This window comes from Hyperolius riggenbachi, chromosome 1, assembly GCF_040937935.1.
Source record: "Hyperolius riggenbachi isolate aHypRig1 chromosome 1, aHypRig1.pri, whole genome shotgun sequence".
Classification (NCBI taxonomy): Eukaryota; Metazoa; Chordata; class Amphibia; order Anura; family Hyperoliidae; genus Hyperolius; species Hyperolius riggenbachi.
This window is the reverse complement of record NC_090646.1, coordinates 348,051,555-348,073,476: the sequence shown is the minus strand read 5'-3', so window position 1 is coordinate 348,073,476 and position 21,922 is coordinate 348,051,555. Positions and strand designations below refer to the sequence as shown.

The 21,922-nt window shown below is 44.7% G+C and overlaps 1 protein-coding gene across 5 annotated transcripts in view; it reads right to left on the bottom strand.

The window, feature by feature from the left end:
* The window catches only part of MIER2 (MIER family member 2), an 89,099-nt gene that overhangs the window by 5,445 nt on the left and 61,732 nt on the right, over positions 1-21,922 (bottom strand). For all 5 annotated transcript variants that reach the window (XM_068271250.1, XM_068271254.1, XM_068271253.1 and 2 more), the window contains exons 8-10: positions 20,703-20,784; positions 17,015-17,109; positions 470-594 (exon numbers count right to left, since the gene is read on the bottom strand). In XM_068271250.1, coding sequence (XP_068127351.1) covers positions 470-594; positions 17,015-17,109; positions 20,703-20,784 — 302 coding nt within the window. The remainder of the gene's footprint in view (positions 1-469; positions 595-17,014; positions 17,110-20,702; positions 20,785-21,922) is intronic.

Here is a 21,922-nt window from a genome sequence, read left to right as displayed (position 1 = left end):
TAGCTTGCCCCATAAATAATTTCTGGTCATACAGAACTACTCTGTGCCTTATCAACCAAATGCTGCAGTGAAGAAATATCAGTAATTTCTGGGGCACATGGATATACATGGCACCGCTATGAGGCCATTAGTCTGCAGCACTGGAAGAACAAGCATAGTAGTTACTTGATTTTTAGTTTTGGGACCCAAAAATATACATTGGAGTCTGTTTTCTAATTACAGGGGAGATGTCACTTATAGCAACACAGGAATTGTGGTAAAGGCTATGCGAATCTACTTGTCCAAAACTAAAAAAGGGCTATCAGTATAAGTTGTACACAGTTTTTGCTATGCATAAATATAACAAACATACAAAAATTTCTACTTCTCAAGAATGCACACCCATCATCATCATGCACAAAACCATTCGAAGCGGAAGACTGATGTAATTTCTGGTATGACTGCATAGAGTCATTGCAATAACACTTACAATGATGCTGAATTCATCAACTGTTTTCTCCTCCCCATTCGACAATGAGTGAAATTCTCATATCGCTCAGACTTTTTCCAACTGTAGTAGAATTGAACACACTCCCCCACTGACCGTGTGCGCACCTGTGGAAAAACACAGTAAACATTTCTATCAAACTGGCTATACCAGTAGGAATCTAAGCGTTTGGAAAATATTTTTTTGCATTGCATTGACAAGCCTTAGACTTGATGTAGAGAACTTTAATTGTGCCTGTTCTTGCCCATTCTAGCTCTTACCTTATACTGTACTAAATAATACAATTTTCCAGTTCTTTTTTTTGTTGCCAAGAACTGAGACTGTAAGAAAATTAACAGACAAAAGCTAAATAGCATGGGCTAGATAACTTTCATACAAGTTTCCTAGCACTGCTTGCTGCCGAATCCTCCAATCAAATATGAAAACCAGGAAGCTCCCCCTAGCAACCTTGCGTGAATCAGAACTGCGCAGGCGCAAGATCCTAGCCATGTGAGCACAGAGAAAGCAAGTGCTTGTTTACGAGTGTTCTGCGCAGCTACAGCTTGAACCTCATTCTTGCACACTTCACAATAGCGCTGTATTGCTCGGAGGAACTTTTTGTGTGGCTCGGGAGCAATGAAGCCCAGGGATGGGAAACCCCAATGGCAACATGCACAGCCAGGACACTCCTAAATAGGTAATCTATCCCATCATGGGCTTTATTTAATAGATTTTACATCAGTTCAGGCATACTTCAAGCAGCCTAAGGCTCCCTGCACACTGCAAATCCGTTTTGCTACTCCGATTTTCCCTGAATGCAATCAACAGAAAAACGGAGGAAAAAACGCAGCATGCAATAACGATTAAAAATCAGAATCAGATGTAAAAACCAATTAAAAATCGGAATCAGTAACGCATGCAGTGTGCCTGAGGGCTTGTTTCCACTCGAGCGAATCTGCATGCGTTTCCTGCATGCAGATTCGCTCAACCAATACAAGTGGATGGCGCCGTTTCCACTTGTCAGGAATTCTGTGCGGCTCGCTATGCAGAAAAAATCTGCACAGCAGAGCCGTCAGAATTCGCACGCCGCACACCCGCACGCGAATAGTCGGTAATGTAACTAAATAGGAAAACCGCAAGCTCTTTAGTCTTGCGGTTTTCCCGGCGTTTCTGCATGCGATTTCATCTAAAAACCCATGTCAATGCTCGCCAGCATTGACATGGTTAAAATCGCGACGTTAAAACCGCGGGCGATTCCGCGTGAAAATTCGCATGGAAACGTCAACGAATCCGCAACCGCATGCAGATTCGTTGACGCGGTTTCCGCGAGCAAATCGCGCCGCTCAAGTGGAAATGTACCCTTACTGTTACTTCCTGCTGCTACCCCTTATAGACATTCTTTCGGGGAGCCTTTACAGCACCCCTCTTCTCCCAATGCATCTTTAAATGACTGTTTGCTAAATTCAAGAATGTACAAACATTCAGTCATTAACATCTTTGCTCTCAAAACATGCTCTTGCCCCTATGTCAGCCCATTTATTTCATGGTGTGAGTAGTGCAGTTTGTCACCCCCTGGAGAAATTAGCAATGTAAGTGCATGCAGGTGTTCCCTTTAACTACTTGAGGACCAGTGGTTTATACCCCCTAGTGACCAGGTGATTTTTTTTTTACAATTCAGCACTTTGCCACTAACAATGTTTTGCTCAGTCATACAACTTAGCACCCAAATGAATTTTACCTCCTTTTCTTGCCACTAATAGAGCCTCCTTTTGGTGGTCTCTAAATGCTGCGATTTTTTTATTACTGTAATTAAAATCTATTTATTTTTAAATAAAAATTCCAGTTTCTTTTAAATAAACCCCCCTCAAATTGGCCCTAGACTACATACATACACTACACAACCCATATATAGGCAACAACCCATGTATGAGATCAGGTTGTGAGCCATTGGGAGGGACAGTTAAGTGACTAGGCTGTCCCCTGTACAGCACTGCACTAGATCGCAGCACTGTACAATTGTTTTTTTCTTTAGACAGCCTGCAAGCTCCAATTGCAGCTGGCAGGCTGGTCACAGATCCCAGCTGTGTTTACGCGCTGGGAATGCAAGCGCGAGCATGCGTTCCCTGCTAATTCCGCCCACTGCACTTTGACGCCAATTGGCGTTAGGCGGTTCCCAGAGAGTCACGTTCCCCCCGCTGATCGGGAGCTGGTTAAAGTGAAAACCTGAATAGAAGGTTCAAGAGCATGAAGTGTGTGGCTGCTTTTATGGCTAGTGTAATAGTGTAAGGAGTATTTCTTTGTTGGGAACCTATAGCTAATTAATTTGTCCAGTACAAAATGCTGCTGTCCAGTTTGGAAGTTAAGAGCCTAAAGTTTTGCAATAGAATAAACCCTTAGCTTGCTGCAAGTGGGTTGAGTGCAGAGGGTTAATGATCGTTTACATGTAATTTGACTTCTCCCTTTAGCATCTGCTTTCTATTAACTATAGTGAACAAAAGAATGAGGATTGGCTATTGGGTGCATAAGAAAATACAAACAGCTTTATTAAGTATCAAATCTAAAAATCACTGACACATCATACAAATACTAAATACTCTCAAGATAAAAATATGTATATAGCTCAATTCCCCCAGGCATCGCCTTAATGAGTGGAAAAACTGATTGAGGCTGCAGTCCTCAAAAAATACCAATACAGGAGTCCCCTTCAAAGAGGTAAAGATCCAAATGTCCATGGAACAGGGGCCATGCAGATGGATCAAGAATCCCCAATCGTTGATATACTGACAGATTGAGTTCCAAAAACAAAATGGACCAAAATTTCAACGTGCAGGGTGGTATATGGTCATGGGTTTTATAATGAGCCAAATAATGTAATTGCAGCAGTTTCCAAACATGAACTAAGAATGCGCAGTAGGAAAGATTGCATCAGACCAGTGCATAGCTTCAAACTTGTCAAGCGTAGATATGAATAGCAGCAATGAGCAGGTAGCAAGCCAGGTTACAGTTCACATAATGGCTACAGTGCAATGCTGAGGTGTCCCCCAATCGCAGGGACAATGAAGACAGGACAAAGCTTGATAAGTAGCATAGCGTCTGGAGAGTAGATGGCATAAGCAGAAAAGCGCAACAGTTCAAGCAAAAGCAACGATGCTGGTGATGGCAGCAACAGACCCTTTAGGCATCTGTGGAGAGACATCCAATAGTTACCATCCTGTGAAAAGAGTCCATGTCATCCATGGGGGGTACAGGGGCTCCAAGGTTGATGCCAAGGCGATGCCAGGGAGAGCTAAAAGCTGTCAGGTATGCCTGACATGTTTCGCCGCCTCTCGCGGCCTTTTCAAAGGCTGACAGCAGGCATATGTAAGATAAACGCCGTAATGGCGTATTTGAGCAAATCCCGCGCGTCCAAGTTCCGCCCAGCCACGCCTCCGTGATCGCCCGCATCCAGCTGCGTGCATCCAGTGCGCAGGCGGACAGACGTCAAGTCACGCACCCCGACAAGCAGGGGACGTGTAGACGTGCGTCCGCTGAGGCGCACGTGCGTCCCACCAAGTCCTCCAGGAAGCGCCGAGCGCCCCATCACAGGACAGTGGAGGCGAGACAACGCCCGGAGGCAGGACAGAGGCGGGGGAGGGGGCGGAACATGTAGGACAGCGCGGACAAGTACAAAGTTTCTCTTAAATACCAGAACTATGGCATGTGCTAAACACAAAGCCTGACATGCCACGTATATAATATTAACCATAAGCACAAATATACTCCCATAGCAGGGATAAATACAAAACTGGAGGCACTAAAGATATGGCATAGGATCAATAAGGATCAAAGCCCATATCGTGCAACCATATTAAACATCAAAAAGAGGAGAGAGGAGCTGCATAAAGTGATGCCAAGGTACCTTGTCAGGCTTTGTGTTTAGCACATGCCATAGTTCTGGTATTTAAGAGAAACTTTGTACTTGTCCGCGCTGTCCTACATGTTCCGCCCCCTCCCCCGCCTCTGTCCTGCCTCCGGGCGTTGTCTCGCCTCCACTGTCCTGTGATGGGGCGCTCGGCGCTTCCTGGAGGACTTGGTGGGACGCACGTGCGCCTCAGCGAACGCACGTCTACACGTCCCCTGCTTGTCGGGGTGCGTGACTTGACGTCTGTCCGCCTGCGCACTGGATGCACGCAGCTGGATGCGGGCGATCACGGAGGCGTGGCTGGGCGGAACTTGGACGCGCGGGATTTGCTCAAATACGCCATTACGGCGTTTATCTTACATATACCTGCTGTCAGCCTTTGAAAAGGCCGCGAGAGGCGGCGAAACATGTCAGGCATACCTGACAGCTTTTAGCTCTCCCTGGCATCGCCTTGGCATCAACCTTGGAGCCCCTGTACCCCCCATGGATGACATGGACTCTTTTCACAGGATGGTAACTATTGGATGTCTCTCCACAGATGCCTAAAGGGTCTGTTGCTGCCATCACCAGCATCGTTGCTTTTGCTTGAACTGTTGCGCTTTTCTGCTTATGCCATCTACTCTCCAGACGCTATGCTACTTATCAAGCTTTGTCCTGTCTTCATTGTCCCTGCGATTGGGGGACACCTCAGCATTGCACTGTAGCCATTATGTGAACTGTAACCTGGCTTGCTACCTGCTCATTGCTGCTATTCATATCTACGCTTGACAAGTTTGAAGCTATGCACTGGTCTGATGCAATCTTTCCTACTGCGCATTCTTAGTTCATGTTTGGAAACTGCTGAAATTACATTATTTGGCTCATTATAAAACCCATGACCATATACCACCCTGCACGTTGAAATTTTGGTCCATTTTGTTTTTGGAACTCAATCTGTCAGTATATCAACGATTGGGGATTCTTGATCCATCTGCATGGCCCCTGTTCCATGGACATTTGGATCCTTACCTCTTTGAAGGGGACTCCTGTATTGGTATTTTTTGAGGACTGCAGCCTCAATCAGTTTTTCCACTCATTAAGGCGATGCCTGGGGGAATTGAGCTATATACATATTTTTATCTTGAGAGTATTTAGTATTTGTATGATGTGTCAGTGATTTTTAGATTTGATACTTAATAAAGCTGTTTGTATTTTCTTATGCACCCAATAGCCAATCCTCATTCTTTTGTACACTATATTTAATATTGTTGGCATGATGCATAGGAACATTGATATTACAAATTTATGTTAAGCTTATAGCTATTGTTATCCCATTTGACCACCTTTTCCCCAGGTTCATGAGCTATTTAATATTGCTTTCTATTAACCACTTGCCGACCGCACGCTCATACCGTGCGGCGGCAAAGTGGCAGCTGGAGGACCAGCGACGCAGATCTGCGTCACCAGGTTCCAGCTAATTAATCAGCGATCGCACGGCTCCAGCCCTGCGATCGCTGTGTCACGTGGTGCCGCCCCCCTGTGCCTACAACCCGCCGGCCAATCCACAGCGCCAGCGGGTTGCAACTTTTCAAAACAGCCTATAAAAACGTATTGTTTACCTAACAAACTGTATTATACTGCCTGCCTCCCCGCTGGTGGTCACACTTAGCGATCGACCACCGGCGAGGAGAGCAGGCATAGCGAGTCACACACCGCACACGTTAGGAGCCCCACAGACCCCCCCTCCCCCCCCCCCCGATCACCCGCAGCACCCATCAGACCCCCCCCTGTACAGCGCTGCAGACCATAGTTTGCAGCCAACCACCCCCCATATCACCCATCAATCAATCCCTGTCACCACCTGTCACTCCTATCAATCAGATCAGACCCCTAACTACCCCTTAGGGTTATCTGATCACCCCCCACCCCTTCAGATCTCCCCCCCCTCCCCCCCCTGTATACTGCATCTCTCTATCTCCCCCTAATAGCCCACTGATCAGCTGTCAGTCACCTGTCAATCATCCCTTGTCACCACCTGCCACTGCCCCACATCAGATCAGACCCACAATTGCCCCTTAGGGACTTCTGATCAACCACCCACCCTTTCAGATCCCCCCCGAGACCCCCCCCCCCCTCCCGATCACATCAGCAGTCCATTGTTTACATCTGTTTTTCCCTGTAAAAACCCACTTATCACCCGTCAATAACCCATCTATCACCCCGTCACTCCTATCCATCAGATTAGACCCCCAACTACCCCTTAGGAGTATCTGATCACCCCCCACCCCTTCAGATCCTCCCCACACCTTCCTAGTGCATTGCTTGCGTATATTCTCCCCCCTGCCATTGTGTATCTTATCTCCTGTCTGTAAGGCTTGATTGTGCTTTGTTTGGCTACAATTGTCTCAATTGCACAGTGATTGGCATCGATTGTCGTGTGATTGGCTTCAATTGCCCGTGATTGGTTTTATTTGTGCCAATTGCCCTCTGATTGGCTGTTTTGCCCTGTGTCTCGATTGTCTCAATTGCCCTGTGATTAGCATCGATTGTCGTGTGATTGGCTTCGATCGTCACGTAATTGGTTTTTGATTGTCGTGTTATTGGATTCAATTGCTCCTTGATTGGCTTTGATTGCGCAGATTGCTGTAATTGTGTTGTAATTGCCTCGTGATTGTTTTTGATTATTTGTGATTGCTCTCTGATCCCCAACCCCCCCTCACCGTCACTATCCTAGTGATCTAAAAACAGTGATCAGTGAAAACTGTCACTTTTTTAGTATCACTAGTGGTAACAGTTAGGCCAGTTAGCTAGGCAAAAGGGTTGTTAATGTCAGTTAGTGCTCAGCCCACTGCACCACAGTCACTAATTAGCGTCATCACTGTCGCTAATCAGCATTGGTACTGTATAGTATCTGTAAGTGATCATTAGTGATCACAGTCAGATCTATATTAGGGTCACTAGGATCCACAAAAAAAAATGCAGTGTTTGTCCAATCAGACCTGATCGTTCGCCTGCACTGCGTTCAGCCCGCCCCACCGCAGTGACAGAAATTTATTTTTTCTGATCACTGCAAAAAACACTGTACACTAGCTGTGGCACTGTAAACAGCAGTTTTGATTTTTTTTTTTTATCACAACTCAGTGCTCACAGCTTTCTACCTCTCAAGTACTCCCTTTCGCTAGGTAGGTGCTCTTTTTCCTGGGTAGTCTCAGAGAAATACCTCCTAAATTTAGCAGGCCACTACGGCAAAAAAGAGGTTTTCCAATGAAGACATCTACAGGTACATGGACCAGTCGGATGAGGATGATTGGGTCGACTTATTCGACGATCCTGTAGACAGCAGTGGCTCTCTGACCGATAGTTCCGATGACGAGGTTGAGGTCCCGGGTAGAGCCAGGCGTACCACACCCCATGTCACTGGACTGCAGGTGGCGGAAGATCAGTCTCAAGGGCAGCAGAGTGATGTTGGCGCTGATCTGATTTTTCTTGGTGAGGCATGCACCAGCAGCGCAGCATCTCCTGGACCTATCAACACCAGTACTACCATAGAAGACCCTGGTGAAGTGGCGAACACCAGCCTGGTAGTAGAAACTGGTTAGGTGGTACGTGCATTAAGACCCGATTCGCAGCCACCAAGTAGAAGGGCCCGTACTCCCATTCGTTTTCCAGAGGTGCTGGCAAACCCTGATTGGCATTCCCCTGATCCCGCCGCACCGTACTGCCCCCTTTCACCGCCCAGTATGGAGTCCAGGTGGAGACAGTTGAACTAGGATCGGCCCTAGACTTTTTTGAACTATTCCTCACCCAGGATCTCCTTGACTTAATTGTGGCTGAGACCAACCGTTATGCCACACAATTTATAACCGCCTATCCGAAAAGCTGCCACGCCCAGACTTTTCGGTGGAAACCACTCCAAGTTTCCGAACGTACATTTTTTTGGGGCCTTCTCCTCAACATGGGTATTACAAAAAAAAATGTATTGCGCTCTTATTGGTCTACACGCCCAATACATAACATGCCCGTGTTCTCTGCTGCCATGTCCAGGACGCGATTTGAGATCATCCTGCGCTTCCTGCATTTCAATGACAACGACACCTGTCATGCAAGAGACCACCCAGCTTATGCCCGGCTCCACAAAATTCGGCCCCTCATAGACCACCTGTCATCCACATTTGCAGATGCTTATACCCCTGAACAGAACATCTGTGTAGACGAGTCCCTCGTACATTTTACCGGGCGCCTTGGCATCAAACAGTACATCCCAAGCAAGAGCGCCCGGTATGGGGTGAAACTGTATAAGCTCTGTGATAGGGCCACAGGCTATACATATCGTTTTAGGGTCTATGAGGGAAAAGACTCAAAATTGGAGCCGGTCAGATGTCCTTACTACCTGGGGAGCAGTGGAAAGATTGTGTGGGACTTGGTGTCACCCTTGTTCCATATGGGGTACCATCTTTATGTGGACAACTTTTACACAATGGTGGCCCTCATTCAGCACTTAAAGTTAGAAGGAATCCGATGCTGTGGCACCGTGCGGCCTAGTCGCCGGGGCTTCCCCCAACGGCTCGTTAACACCAGACTTCAACGGGGGGAGAGGGCCGCCTTGTGTACCGATGACTTGCTCTCGGTGAAATGGAAGGACAAGAGGGATGTTTACCTTCTGTCTACCATTCACACAGACACGACAGTACAAATTACACGGGCAGCAGAGGTCATTGAAAAGCCCCTCGCCGTCCACAACTATAATGCCAACATGGGAAGGGTGGACTTCAATGACCAGATGTTAGGGCCCTATTTAATTTCCCGGAAAACCAGACGCTGGTATAAGAAAGTGTCTGTGTATTTAATTCAATTGGCGACGTACAACAGCTTTGTTCTCTACAGTAAGGCTGGGATAACTGGATCTTTCCTTCAATTCCAGGAAGAGATCGTTTCGGCACTCCTCTATCCAGAAGGTGCCAGAGCCCAACCCCCAAATGCAACTAGGCGGCTGCATGGAAGGCATTACGCCTACCCGATTCCCAGTACCCCAACTCAACGCAACCCCAGAAAAAGATGTCGTGTCTGCAGCAAGGCTGGAATAGGGCGTGACACCCCCGTTTACTGTCCCCGCTGTCCTGACCAGCCTGGCCTATGCCTAGGGGAGTGTTATGAGAGGTACCACGAGAAGGCACACTTTTAGAACCTAGGGAACTACAGACACAGCAGTAGGCACACAAGGGTCTCTCAGTGCTGTTTCACACTGGTGCGATGCGTTAGGGCAAATTGCCTAGCAAAAGTCACACTTTGCGGTCCCCCCCTACGCCGGAAGTGTTTGACTTAAAGTGACTCTGTAACAAAAATTACAACGTTTTTTTCTACCTTCCTACAAGTTCCTAAACCTATTCTAATGTGATCTGGCTTGCTGCAGCTCTTTCTACTATAACCATCTCTGTAATAAATCAATGTATCTTTCCCCTGTCAGACTTGTCGGCCTGTGTCTGGAAGGCTGCCAAGTTCTTCAGTGTTGAACTGTTCCTCTATGCACACTCCAGTGTGTGTTTTATTTACATAAGCCAGCAGCTTCTCTGCTATCTTATCAGTGATAGAAGAGAGCTGGATAAAAATCCTCCTCTGGAGGCTGTGAAAGGAGCTGGTCTGTCACATACTAAGGAATTAACGACATAGGCAGAGCTGTCTGCAGGAAGCCTGTAATGTTCAGTGCATGAGAGAAGCTGGGGACAGAAGGTAAACACACACAAGTGATCTCTTGAGATTCAGAAGTAAGGCTGTATACAGCCTGCTTGTGTATGGATGTATTTTCTATGTGTGGACATGCTGTACATCAACCTACTTCCTGTTTTGGTGGCCATTTTGTTTGTTTATAAACAAACTTTTTAAAACAGTTTTTGACTACTTTTAATGCGGCGGGGAGCGGTGAAATTGTGACCGAGGGTAATAGGAGATGTCCCCTAACGCACTGGTATGTTTACTTTTGTGCGATTTTAACAATACAGATTCTCTTTAACGCTAGTGCATGCCAACGTTACTGCGTGGCTTCTGCGGCAATTTAGGTCGGCCCGGAAGTCATGTTAGTCTACGGCGACGCAGTTAATTACTAGGCCGAATGCTACTCTTGTGGTATTCCCTGAAGATCTATTTTGGGCGAGACGGTGCGGCGGGCTCGACCGACCGGATAGGCCAGTATGCAGTGTGAACCCAAACATCAGGTTTTGAGAGATCCAAATACACTGGCCTGCCAGAAACCTCTCCTTTCACTTGGGACAGAATGCATAATGTACTTCGCCACATATCTGTGCGATTTGCACTTCGCACATTGACCCATGGGGGAGGAGAAGTTTATCCTCAGCTCGCAAGTAAAAAAAAAACAAAACAAAAAAAAACAGGTAAGCAAAAAAGTTAACATTTGGTTACCAATGTTATTGTTTGGTTTGAACATTTTTAATAAAGTTTAAAAAGTTAATGTTCTTGAAGTGCTTTGTTGCTTGCTTTTTTTTTTTTTTTTCCCTTCTCTCTTTTTTTCCAACTGACCAATCAGCTGCAGCACTGGTGATGCATCCTGACAGAAGCATTGCGCTTCTGTCAGATTACACAAAATCGGTGCATGCAGCGCTGTAGGACGAGATTTCTCCTCCACAGTAAAAAAAATACGTTTGCCGAGGCATATGGGCCGAGGAGTGGTGTTGGGGTTCATATGCTTTGGCAAGCACTTTGTATCAAAAAAGAACTCAAGCAATGATTTCTCCATTCACATCGATCGATGTGGAGGAATAAATCAGGTTTGCCTGGGCAAACGAGCTGGTGGGTTTGGATTTTTTGGGGTGGCAACTCCTATGTCCAGGCGGACGCCTTCCCCTCTTTCTTTTTTTTCACATTTTTTGGCAGATATTTGTTCATCCACATTGATTGATGCGAATGAAGGGATGTTTGCCGTTCATTTTTCCTTTTAGCCCAGAATGCACTACCTGTATGCCCAATATAAGGAGTATAGAAGAAATACTGGCCACACATGTAATGATTGCAGAGACCCTAAAATGCCAGGACAGACCCCACAAATGACCCCATTTTGGAAAGAGGACACTCCAAAGTATTCCGTGAGGTGCATGGTGAGTTCATAGAAGATTTTGTTTTTTGTCACAAGTTAGCATAAATTGTTTTTTGTTTTTTTTTCACAAAGTATCCTTTTCTGCTAACTTGTGACAAAAAATACATTTTTTTTATAAACTCACCATACCCCTCATGGAATACTTTGTGGTGTCTTATTTCCAAAATGGGGTCATTTGTGGGGTTTGTTAACTGTCCTGTCATGTGGCGGGGGGCTAAATTGTGAGCACCCCTGTAAAGCCCAAAGGTAGTCATTGCACATTGGGCCCCTTAGCGCAGTTAGGCTGCAAAAAAAGTGCCACACATGCTATCGCCGTACCCGGGAGAAGTAGACCAATGTGTTTTAGGGTGTATTTTTACACATACCCATGCTGGGTAGAAGAAATCACTCTGTAAATGACAATTTTTTGATTTCTTTACACACAATTGTCCATTTACAGAGATATTTCTCCCACCCAATATGGGTATGTGTAAAAATACACCCCAAAACACATTGTACTACTTCTGAGTACGGCGATACCACATGTGTGGCACTTTTTTGCACCCTAACTGCGCTAAGGGGCCCAGAGTCCAATGAGTACCTTTAGCATTTCACAGGTCATTTTGAAACATTTGGTTTCAAGACTACGCCTCACGGTTTAGGGCCCCTTAAATGCCAGAGCAGTATAGGAACCCCACAAATGATCCCATTTTACAAAGAGGACATCCCAATGTCTTCCATTAGGAGTATGGTGAGTTCATAGAAGATTTTATTTTTTGTCACAAGTTAGCGGAATATGACACTTGGTAAAAAAAACCAATAAAAATCATTTTCCGCTAACTTGTGACAAAAAGTAAAATCTTCTATGAACTCACCGTACTCCTAATGGAATACCTTGGGGTGTCTTCTTTCTAAAATGGGGTCATTTGTGGGGTTCCTATACTGCTCTGGCATTTTAGGGGCCCTAAACCGTGAGGAGTAGTCTTGAAACCAAATGTTTCAAAATGACCTGTGAAATGCTAAAGGTACTCATTGGACTCTGGGCCCCTTAGCGCAGTTAGGGTGCAAAAAAGTGCCACACATGTGGTATCGCCGTACTCAGGAGAAGTAGTACAATGTGTTTTAGGGTGTATTTTTACACATACCCATATTGGGTGGGAGAAATATCTCTGTAAATGACAATTTGATTTCTTTACACACAATTGTCCATTTACAGAGATATTTCTCCCACCCAATATGGGTATGTGTAAAAATACACCCCAAAACACATTGTACTACTTCTCCTGAGTACGGCGATACCACATTTGTGGCACTTTTTTGCACCCTAAGTGTGCTAAGTGGCCCAAAGTCCAATGAGTACCTTTAGGATTTCACAGGTCATTTTGAGACATTTGGGTTGTAGACTACTCCTCGCGGTTTAGGGCCCCTAAAATGCCAGGGCAGTATAGGAACCAAACAAATGACCCCATTTTGCAAAGAGGACATCCCAAGGTATTCCGTTAGGCGTATGGCGAGTTCATAGAAGATTTTGTTTTTTGTCACAAGTTAGCGGAAAATGACACTTGGTAAAAAAAAAAAACAATAAAAATCATTTTCCGCTAACTTCTGACAAAAAGTAAAATCTTCTATGAACTCACCATACTCCTAATGGAGTACCTTGGGGTGTCTTTCTAAAATGGGGTCATTTGTGGGGTTCCTATACTGCCCTGGCTTTTAGCGGCCCTAAACCGTGAGGAGTAGTCTTGAAACCAAATGTCGCAAAATGACCTGTGAAATGCTAAAGGTACTCATTGGACTCTGGGCCCCTTAGCGCAGTTAGGGGGCCAAAAAGTGCCACACATGTGGTATCGCCGTACTCAGGAGAAGTAGTACAATGTGTTTTGGGGTGTATTTTTATACATACCCATGCTGGGTGGGAGAAATCTCTCTGTAAATGGACAATTGTGTGTAAAAAAAAAAATCAAAAAATTGTCATTTACAGAGATATTTCTCCCACCCAGCATGGGTATGTGTAAAAATACACCCCAAAACACATTGTACTACTTCTCGAGTATGGCGATACCATATGTGTGACACTTTTTTGCAGCCAAACTGCGCTAAGGGACCCACAGTGCAATGACTACCTTTAGGCTTTACAGGGGTGCTTACAATTCAGCACCCCCCAAAATGCCAGGACAGTAAACACCCCACAAATGACCCAATTTTGAAAAATAGACACTTCAAGGTATTCATTGAGGGGCATGTTGAGTCCATGGCAGATTTCATTTTTTTTGTTACAAGCTAGCAGAAATGGAAACCTTTTTTTTTTTTGTCACAAAGTGTCATTTTCTGCTAACTTGTGAGAAAAAATAAAATCTTCTATGAACTCACCATGCCTCTCAGTGAATACTTTGGGATGTCTTCTTTCCAAAATGGGGTCATTTGGGGGGCATTTATACTATCCTGGAATTTTAGCACCTCATGAAACATGACAGGTAGTCAGAAAAATCAGAGATGCTTTAAAATGGGAAAATTCACTTTTGGCACCATAGTTTGTAAACGCTATAACTTTTACCCAATCCAATAAATATACACTTAATGTTTTTTTTTTTATCAAAGACATGTAGCAGAATAACTTTCGTGCTCAAATGTATAGGAAATTTTACTTTATTTGAAAAATGTCAGCACAGAAAGTTAAAAAAGTCATTTTTTTTGACAAAATTCATGTCTTTTTTTATGAATATAATAAAAACTAAAACTCGCAGCAGCAATCAAATAGCATCAAAAGAAAGCTGTATTAGTGAGAAGAAAAGGACGCAAAATTCATTTAGGTGGTAGGTTGTATGACCGAGCAATAAACCATTAAAGCTGCAGTGGTCTGAATGGAAAAAACAGCGCTGGTCCTTAAGGAGGGGTAAAGGCTGAGTCCTCAAGTGGTTAAAGTCTTATGCTGGGAATACACGGTTCGTTTTTGCCTTCGTTTAAACCTTCGATTCGTTCGGTAAACGAATCGAGTGTTGAAAACGTATGTGAAAATAGTCATAATCTCATTATAGTTTCGATTAATAGACCCCAAAAACGAACGACTAGTGATCGAACATGTTTGATATTATCTCTCTTTATCCATCTAATCGAGCCATTGGTAGGCTTGATGGCTGTTCAGATCGATTATATATTCGTTTATGCTAGTCCGTCCCTGTAAAAAGGGATTTTCGTTTCGTTTCTTTGCAGCCTTCGATCATTGGAAAAACGAAACCATCAGAATCGAAAAAAAAAAACGAAACCGTGGGTGGTGATATTAACCGTATGACCGATTATTTCGGGATCGAAAAGGACAAAAGGCACAATCAAAACGAAGGTTTAAACGAAGGCAAAAACGAACCGTGTATTCCCAGCATAAGTCCCCAGATTGAGCATGACTACCCTTGTTTGTGTGCTTTCAAGAATGGGAGTGGTGGGAGCAGCATCAGGTCAGCGAGCACTGAGCACTGTCAAGTGGGATGGGGGACGGGCAGGGTCACCAAGGATTTTAAGCTCAGCCACTCTTTGGCACCAACATCTGGACACAGAAAAGTCCAGAGTGAGATACCACAGAGAAAAATAGATTGTATAAGATAAAAATGTGGTTTTCAGCAGGGAAGATTGATTTACAAGAAGAAGACCGAGCAGGTAATAACTTTACAGGAGAAGATGATTCTGTGAATTTGTATTATAGGCTGGTATCAGCTTTAAAGAATAACTAGAATGAAACCACAAATTTAAAACTCCAGAAATAATGGAAATTTTCAGATTGACACATTTATAATCATGCAGTCGGCTTAAACTATTGCCACATTTATAGAACTGCCAGTTTTTGTGATTGCTGCCATTTTTCAATAATAACCAGTAAATAATGAATGTTTACTATATGAATAAGGGGGCTATCAATGTATTTCCACTTTATATATAGTTAATCCAGCAGTGGCTGGATAGTGTACTGGTTAAGGGCTCTGCCTTTGACGTGGGAGGGGGGTTCGAATCCTGGCTAGGGTCAATTGCAAGTTTCCCTCCTCTTAATTTTCTCTGAAGAGTAGCAACATGGGGGTCTCAAAACGACTCTCAAATGACCTGAAGACAAAGATTGTTCACCATCATGGTTTAGGGGAGGATACAGAAAGCGGTCTCAGAGATTTCAGCTGTCTGTTTCCACAGTTAGGAACATATTGAGGAAATGGAAGACCACAGGCTCAGTTCAAGTTAAGGCTCGAAGTGGCAGATCAAGAAAAATCTCGGATAGACAGAAGCGACGAATGGTGAGAACAGTCAGTCAACCCACAGACCAGCACCAAAGACCTACAACATCATCTTGCTGCAGATGGAATCACTGTGCATCGTTCAACCATTTGGCACACTTTACACAAGGAGATGTTGTATGCGAGAGTGATGCAGAGGAAACATTTTCTCCATCCACAGCACAAGCAGAGCTGCTTGAGGTATGGTAAAGCACATTTGGACAAGCCAGCTTCATTTTGGAATAAGGTGCTGTAGACTAATGAAACTAAAATTGAGTTATTTGGGCATAACAAGGGGTGTTATGCATGGAGGAAAAACAACACAGCATTCCAAAAAAAAAAAAAAAAAACACCTGCCCCCAGTATAGCTAGGTATAGGTGCCCCCAGTATAGCCAGGCATAAATGCTCACAGTATATCTAGATATAGGTGTCCTCAGTATAGCTAGGCATGGGTGCCCCCAGTATAGCTAAGTATAGGTGCTCCAAGTATAGCTAGGTATAGGTGCCCACAGTTTAGTCATGCATGGGTGCTCTCAGTCTAGCTAGGAATGGGTGCCCACAGTATAGCCAGGAGGGGGACGCAGCGCATAAGGGAGGAGCGATGCCCACACACAGCGGATGGGGAGGGGGGTCCACTCCCTCCCTCACCTTGGGCTCCCCCATCAGCGCTACCCCCTCCGACGCTCATTAATGGCAGCAGCGGCATGGTAAAAGGAACGCAGACTTACTTCCACATTCCATGCCGGAGGTCCGATCTTCTCTGAGCCTGACACTATTTCCTGATAAACAGGAAGTAGAATCATCGCGCGCTGACAGAGAAGAACCTCCGGCATGGAATGCGGAAGTAAGTCCGCGTTCCTTTTACTATGCTGCTGCTGCCGCCGTTGTTAATGAGTGTCGGAGGGGGAACCCAAGGTGAGGGAAGGGGGAGCGGACCCCCTCCCCCGTTATGCGCTGCGTCCCCTCCTGGCTGTGTACCCCACGGTGGTGTGTACGCGAACCGTGTGTTGAGAACCACTGCATTAGAGAAGTACCCTATCAAATTTGTAGTGCTGTGCTTGGTTTCCTTTCCCATTGAAACCTTTGGCTTCATTAGTGTTCTTGCTGTGCTCAGGGATAGCAAGTACGCTCTCCCTACTGGAATAGGGTTGAGGCAACCTGGCAGTGGTTTTCCATACCTCAGAAGGTCTGGTACGTTTAAAAATATACTTCTCACACGTCTTTCAATCCAAAGTAGTTTTCAAAATGCAAAACATCTTGTATTAAATTGAAAAAGAAAATCAATATAGAAATAACAGTGATCCTACAAAATTCATACATTTTACCCTCTCACCTTGTTGGCCTGGATAAGATGAAAATTTTTCCCATAAACACGAAACCCTTGCTCAAAACTTCTGCATTCATCTTCACTCCACGCACACAACTGACCTAAAGAGAGAGATCAATATAAAGTGATTTATAAAAAAAGAAAAATGTAAACAATGTCTATGATACATTTTATAAATGCAATACAAAAAAATTGTTCCCTACCACTGAGGTTAAACGGAATAATTACATGTACCGTAATTTAAATGAGATATAGAGGTCAGGAGAACAATCTCAGTGGAAGTAACAAACTCCCCCTGTGTTTGCTATCTACCCACCTAACCCATCACCTTCCTGCCTCCACACCTTCCTGTGCCTGAGCATGTATGTAAGAGTCTGCTTTTTTTTTACCTGGCTACACACTCACACTGTCATAAACTCCTCCGGCACCTTCACTGCACACTTGCACTTCCACACTGTATTTACAGTAATTCCTGAATTGACAAAACACTAATTTTAGATTTCCTTTGCATAACACACACCCAGTACAAAAACCTAAACTCTACCTATATGCCATTTCACTGCAATTGTAATTATTATTATTTCCAATCTTTACTTAACCTCCTTAGCGGTAACCCCGTGTGTGACACGGGGTAAGCCGCCGGAGGGTGCCGCTCAGGCCCTGCTGGGCCGATTTAAATAATTTTTTTTTTTGCTGGACGCAGCTAGCACTTTGCTAGCTGCGCCAGCACCCCGATCGCCGCCGCCGCGCGCCCGATCGCCGGTATCCGGTGCGGCGCGCGACCCCCCCCCCAGACCCTGTGCGCTGCCTGGCCGATCAGTGCCAGGCAGCGCCGAGGGTTGGAGCTGGACTCCCAATGACGTCCCGACGTCGCTGACGTCATCCCGCCCCGTCGCCATGGCGACGGGGGAAGCCCTCCAGGAAATCCCGTTCTTTGAACGGGATTTCCTGATCGAAGCGGGCGGGGGGATGCCGCTGAGCAGCGGCTATCATGTAGCGAGCCCTCGGCTCGCTACATGATTTAAAAAAAAATAAAAATAAAAAAAACTGCTGCGCTGCCCCCTGGCGGTATTTTTCATACCGCCAAGGGGGTTAAAGAGACTCTGTAACAAAATTTTCAGCCTTAGTTCTTCTATCCTAAAAGTTCCTTTGCCTGTTCTAATGTGCTCTGGCTTACTGCAGCCTTTCCTAATTGCACAGTGGCTGTGTTATCTCTGTTATATGATCTAATCTGTTTCCTTCTGTCGGCTCTGTCGGCTAAGGCTTGAATGTGTGGAATGTGCAGGGCTGCTTGTGATTGGATAGAAGCGATACACACCCTCTGCAGGCCCCCTGCAGGCTCTGTATGACTCACACACTCTGCTTATGTGAGCCTATCACAAGCTGGTTAGTTTGTTTGTAAACACTGCCTAAAACTGTTAATTACAAGCCAGGATTGCAGCAGAGAGTGGCAGAAACAGCACTGAGGGGCCCAGAAGAACTTAATCAATAGAATGGTATGCTTTTTGCTGTAAAAAAAATTTAGAGTACAGATTCTCTTTAAAGTGGCAATATGGCGCATATAGGCTATTGGGATTTCCCTAGTAGCACGTTTCTATTAGAAAGAGCAACATATATTAGACGGTGCTTTTGTTTACGAAGGTCATCTGGATAACATAGCACAGATACAGATCCTGCCATCCCCAAGGCAAGGGAAGCTAGGCTGTGTGATAACAGCTAATATCTTTCTCCTCTCTGTCAGTTCAAAGCCCCCACCTAATGCAAGTTCCTTCAGCAGCAAGCACATTGCTGTGGAATGTCCTAGGTACATAAAAAAGGCTGCCTGTTTATTTACCTAACACTTTTCACAGCATTGCTAGAATGGGCTTGCATTATAAGAACAGGGCTTTGAGCTGACAAGAGGAGAGAGCCGTTATCACACAGCCTAACTGAATACAGGGTACGTTCCCTTGCTCTGGTAACGCCAGGATCTGTATGTGAGGTATAAATCTTATCCAGACAACCTTTGTAAACAACAGCACTATCTAATGTGTCGCTCTTTCTAATAGAAACATGCTGCTAGGGGAATCCCAATAGCCTAAATTCGCTGCGGTGCCACTTTAAAGGACAACGGAGGTGACATGCAACATAATAAGATAGACATGTGCATGTACAGTGCCAAGCACACAAATAACTAGACTGTGTTCCTTTTTTCCTTTTCTCTGCCTGAAAAAGTTAAACTTCAGATATGCAAGTGACAGTTTCTACCCAGGTCGGGACCGAGTCAGACTATAGCATAACTCTCATATAAAAAACAAGAGAACAAGGGTGCACTCCTATGGTGCATTAACCTTTTAATCGACAGTTCCACGCTAAAAACAATTGCACTTACAATGAATGTGCAGTTATCGCACATGTAGAGGGCCGCCAGCGAGTATCACCCACTTCCTGAGCCTGGCCTGGGCTTCAAGGATCCGTATGCGATGGAAAGCAAGTGGACTGGGGACCAACCGCCGGCTACTACACCTCTCGGCAAGCCGTCTGATCGTCACAACGCGTTTTGGCGCTTAGCCACGCCTTCTTCCGGTGACGCGACGGCTGGACGGCTGCGTTTAAAAAGATACTAGTGAAGCTTGGTTCCGCCTAGTGGGCGGGTGTATACCAGATGTTTGGTATCTGGAACAATAAAGTTTTATTAGCCTTCGTGCGGCTAAAAGAATATTGCTGCAAGTTGCAACAAACAGAGTTGAAAAGATACAATATATGGACACGCAACATTTGCCACGTGCTGAGGCTGTGTACAAACACGCTCGCTGTCAGGGGAAGGGGGTGGAGGCGCTGTTGAGCGGTACTCGCTGACAGTTTACATCCTTAACATTAAAAGCAGATAGACAGTGCGCGTCAGATGGCAATCTGCCCAGCTCCTTCATTATATTCAATTCCGCATCTCATCCAAACAGTTTAAATGCATTTGATTCTTTTGTCCAGCCGTCACGTCACCGGAAGAAGGCGTGGCTAAGCGCCGAAACGCGTTGTGACGATCAGACGGCTTGCCGAGAGGTGTAGGAGCTGGCAGTTGGTCCCCAGTCCACTTGCTTTCCATCGCATACGGATCCTTGAAGCCCTGGCCAGGCTCAGGAAGTGGGTGATACTCGCTGGCGGTCCTCTACATGTGCGATAACTGCACATTCATTGTAAGTGCAATTGTTTTTAGCGTGGAATTGTCGATTAAAAGGTTAATGCACCATAGGAGCGCATCCTTGTTCTCTTGTTTTTTATATGCTAGATCTCTGGCACCACCCAGTGGAGGGAGCAGCATCGTGGGCATAACACTCATTCAAAGGGCCATACTTAGCCACAGCTAGCGCCGGCTTTACATATTTTCTATAGCATAACTCTCACTGATAAGTAAATATAGCCATAAAACACTTTCCTGTCAGTAAATGGCTTCTGAGAGCAGAAAAGAGATAAAAAAGGGTCAATATTTCATAGATTTAAGCTCTGACACAATTCAATGAAAGGGACAATGAAACAGTAAAAACGTTATATAAATATAAAACTGTGGGATATCTAAGTAATTTTTAGTAGACTGAGGATATATACAAGTGTTTTTCTCATCAATTTATTTTCACCTCGGATGTCCTTAAATCCCTTCTATACATCAACACACACCACTCTTCTTATGGGTCATATAACCTCATTACTCAGTTCTCACCTTGTACTACCTTGACATTAAAGCTGAGTCTTCGAAGGGCTTCTTCTGTGTGATATCTGCATTTCACCAATTCATAGAGAGCCTATAAATAAGGGAAAAAAATCACACATAATATGTGCATAATGTTAAACATGCATGCATGATAAGCAAGAACTGGCAGAATTGTACATAAAATTAAGTTTGTGGGAAAAAAAATAAAAAATCAGACAATCTAATAAAATATACTTTTATCCAATTTAAAATCTGGTTTAAACAAAATCTTATTTTGAAATCAGTAAATGTTGTAGGCCAAGTTTTCCCAGTAAGAGTATAGCTAAGTTCCCACTTGAGCTAGACTCCAATGGCCAGCGGGAGCTGTCAGTGAAGTATCCGCTCCGATGGTCCATTTGTCGTCTGGTTAGAACCCAAAGCACATGAGTTTCCATCAGACTATTCTGGACATGGACCTGTCCAGAAAAATCATGGACCGTACAAAAGTACATTCCGCTTCGCAATCATTTCCATTTCCACTCTGTCCCGCAAGTGTGTACAGATCCTATTTATAAAATAGGACCTGTTCACAGTCAGTTTTCCATAGTAAAGAGGGATGTCCAGTCGATGAAATTCGGGTGACGAACCTCAGGAACCGGGAGAGGAAAAAGGAAAACACCAGGAGCTCCAGATAGTGTAGCAATTCCAGTCCATAAAATAATTTGTGAAACAAATACTACTTACAAACCTGGGTTGCTATTAGGCAACCACAGTATCAGGCAGGTGGAGAATTCTGTCTCCACACCGATTGTGTATCCTCATCAGGATAGGTTGGGTCGCACTCCAGAAAAAGGACCACTGGATAAATATCTCAGGGGACACTCCTGGGGAGATGAACAGCTGTACACAAAATGGGAGGAGGCACCTCAATGAGACCATAGGAATGCACAGGTCCTGCGAAACATATCGTCCTTTCCTGTGTCCAATAAATGTATTATCCTCAAACCTATCTGAGGTAAGACTGTTTCATTACCCATGTTTACCCATTGCATACTATATTGGGGCCTCCTATTTAGTGTACAGTTTTCCATGAACAGACAAAAAAAATCATATTCAAAGGCCACTTACTTAAAAAAAAAAAAAAAACACACAAAAAAAGCTTTGTTTAGCTAGCACTAATTAGTTTAGTACCGCCCCCTAATTACTGTCATAAATTATACAAAAGTCGGGACAATTATCAATTCCGTATC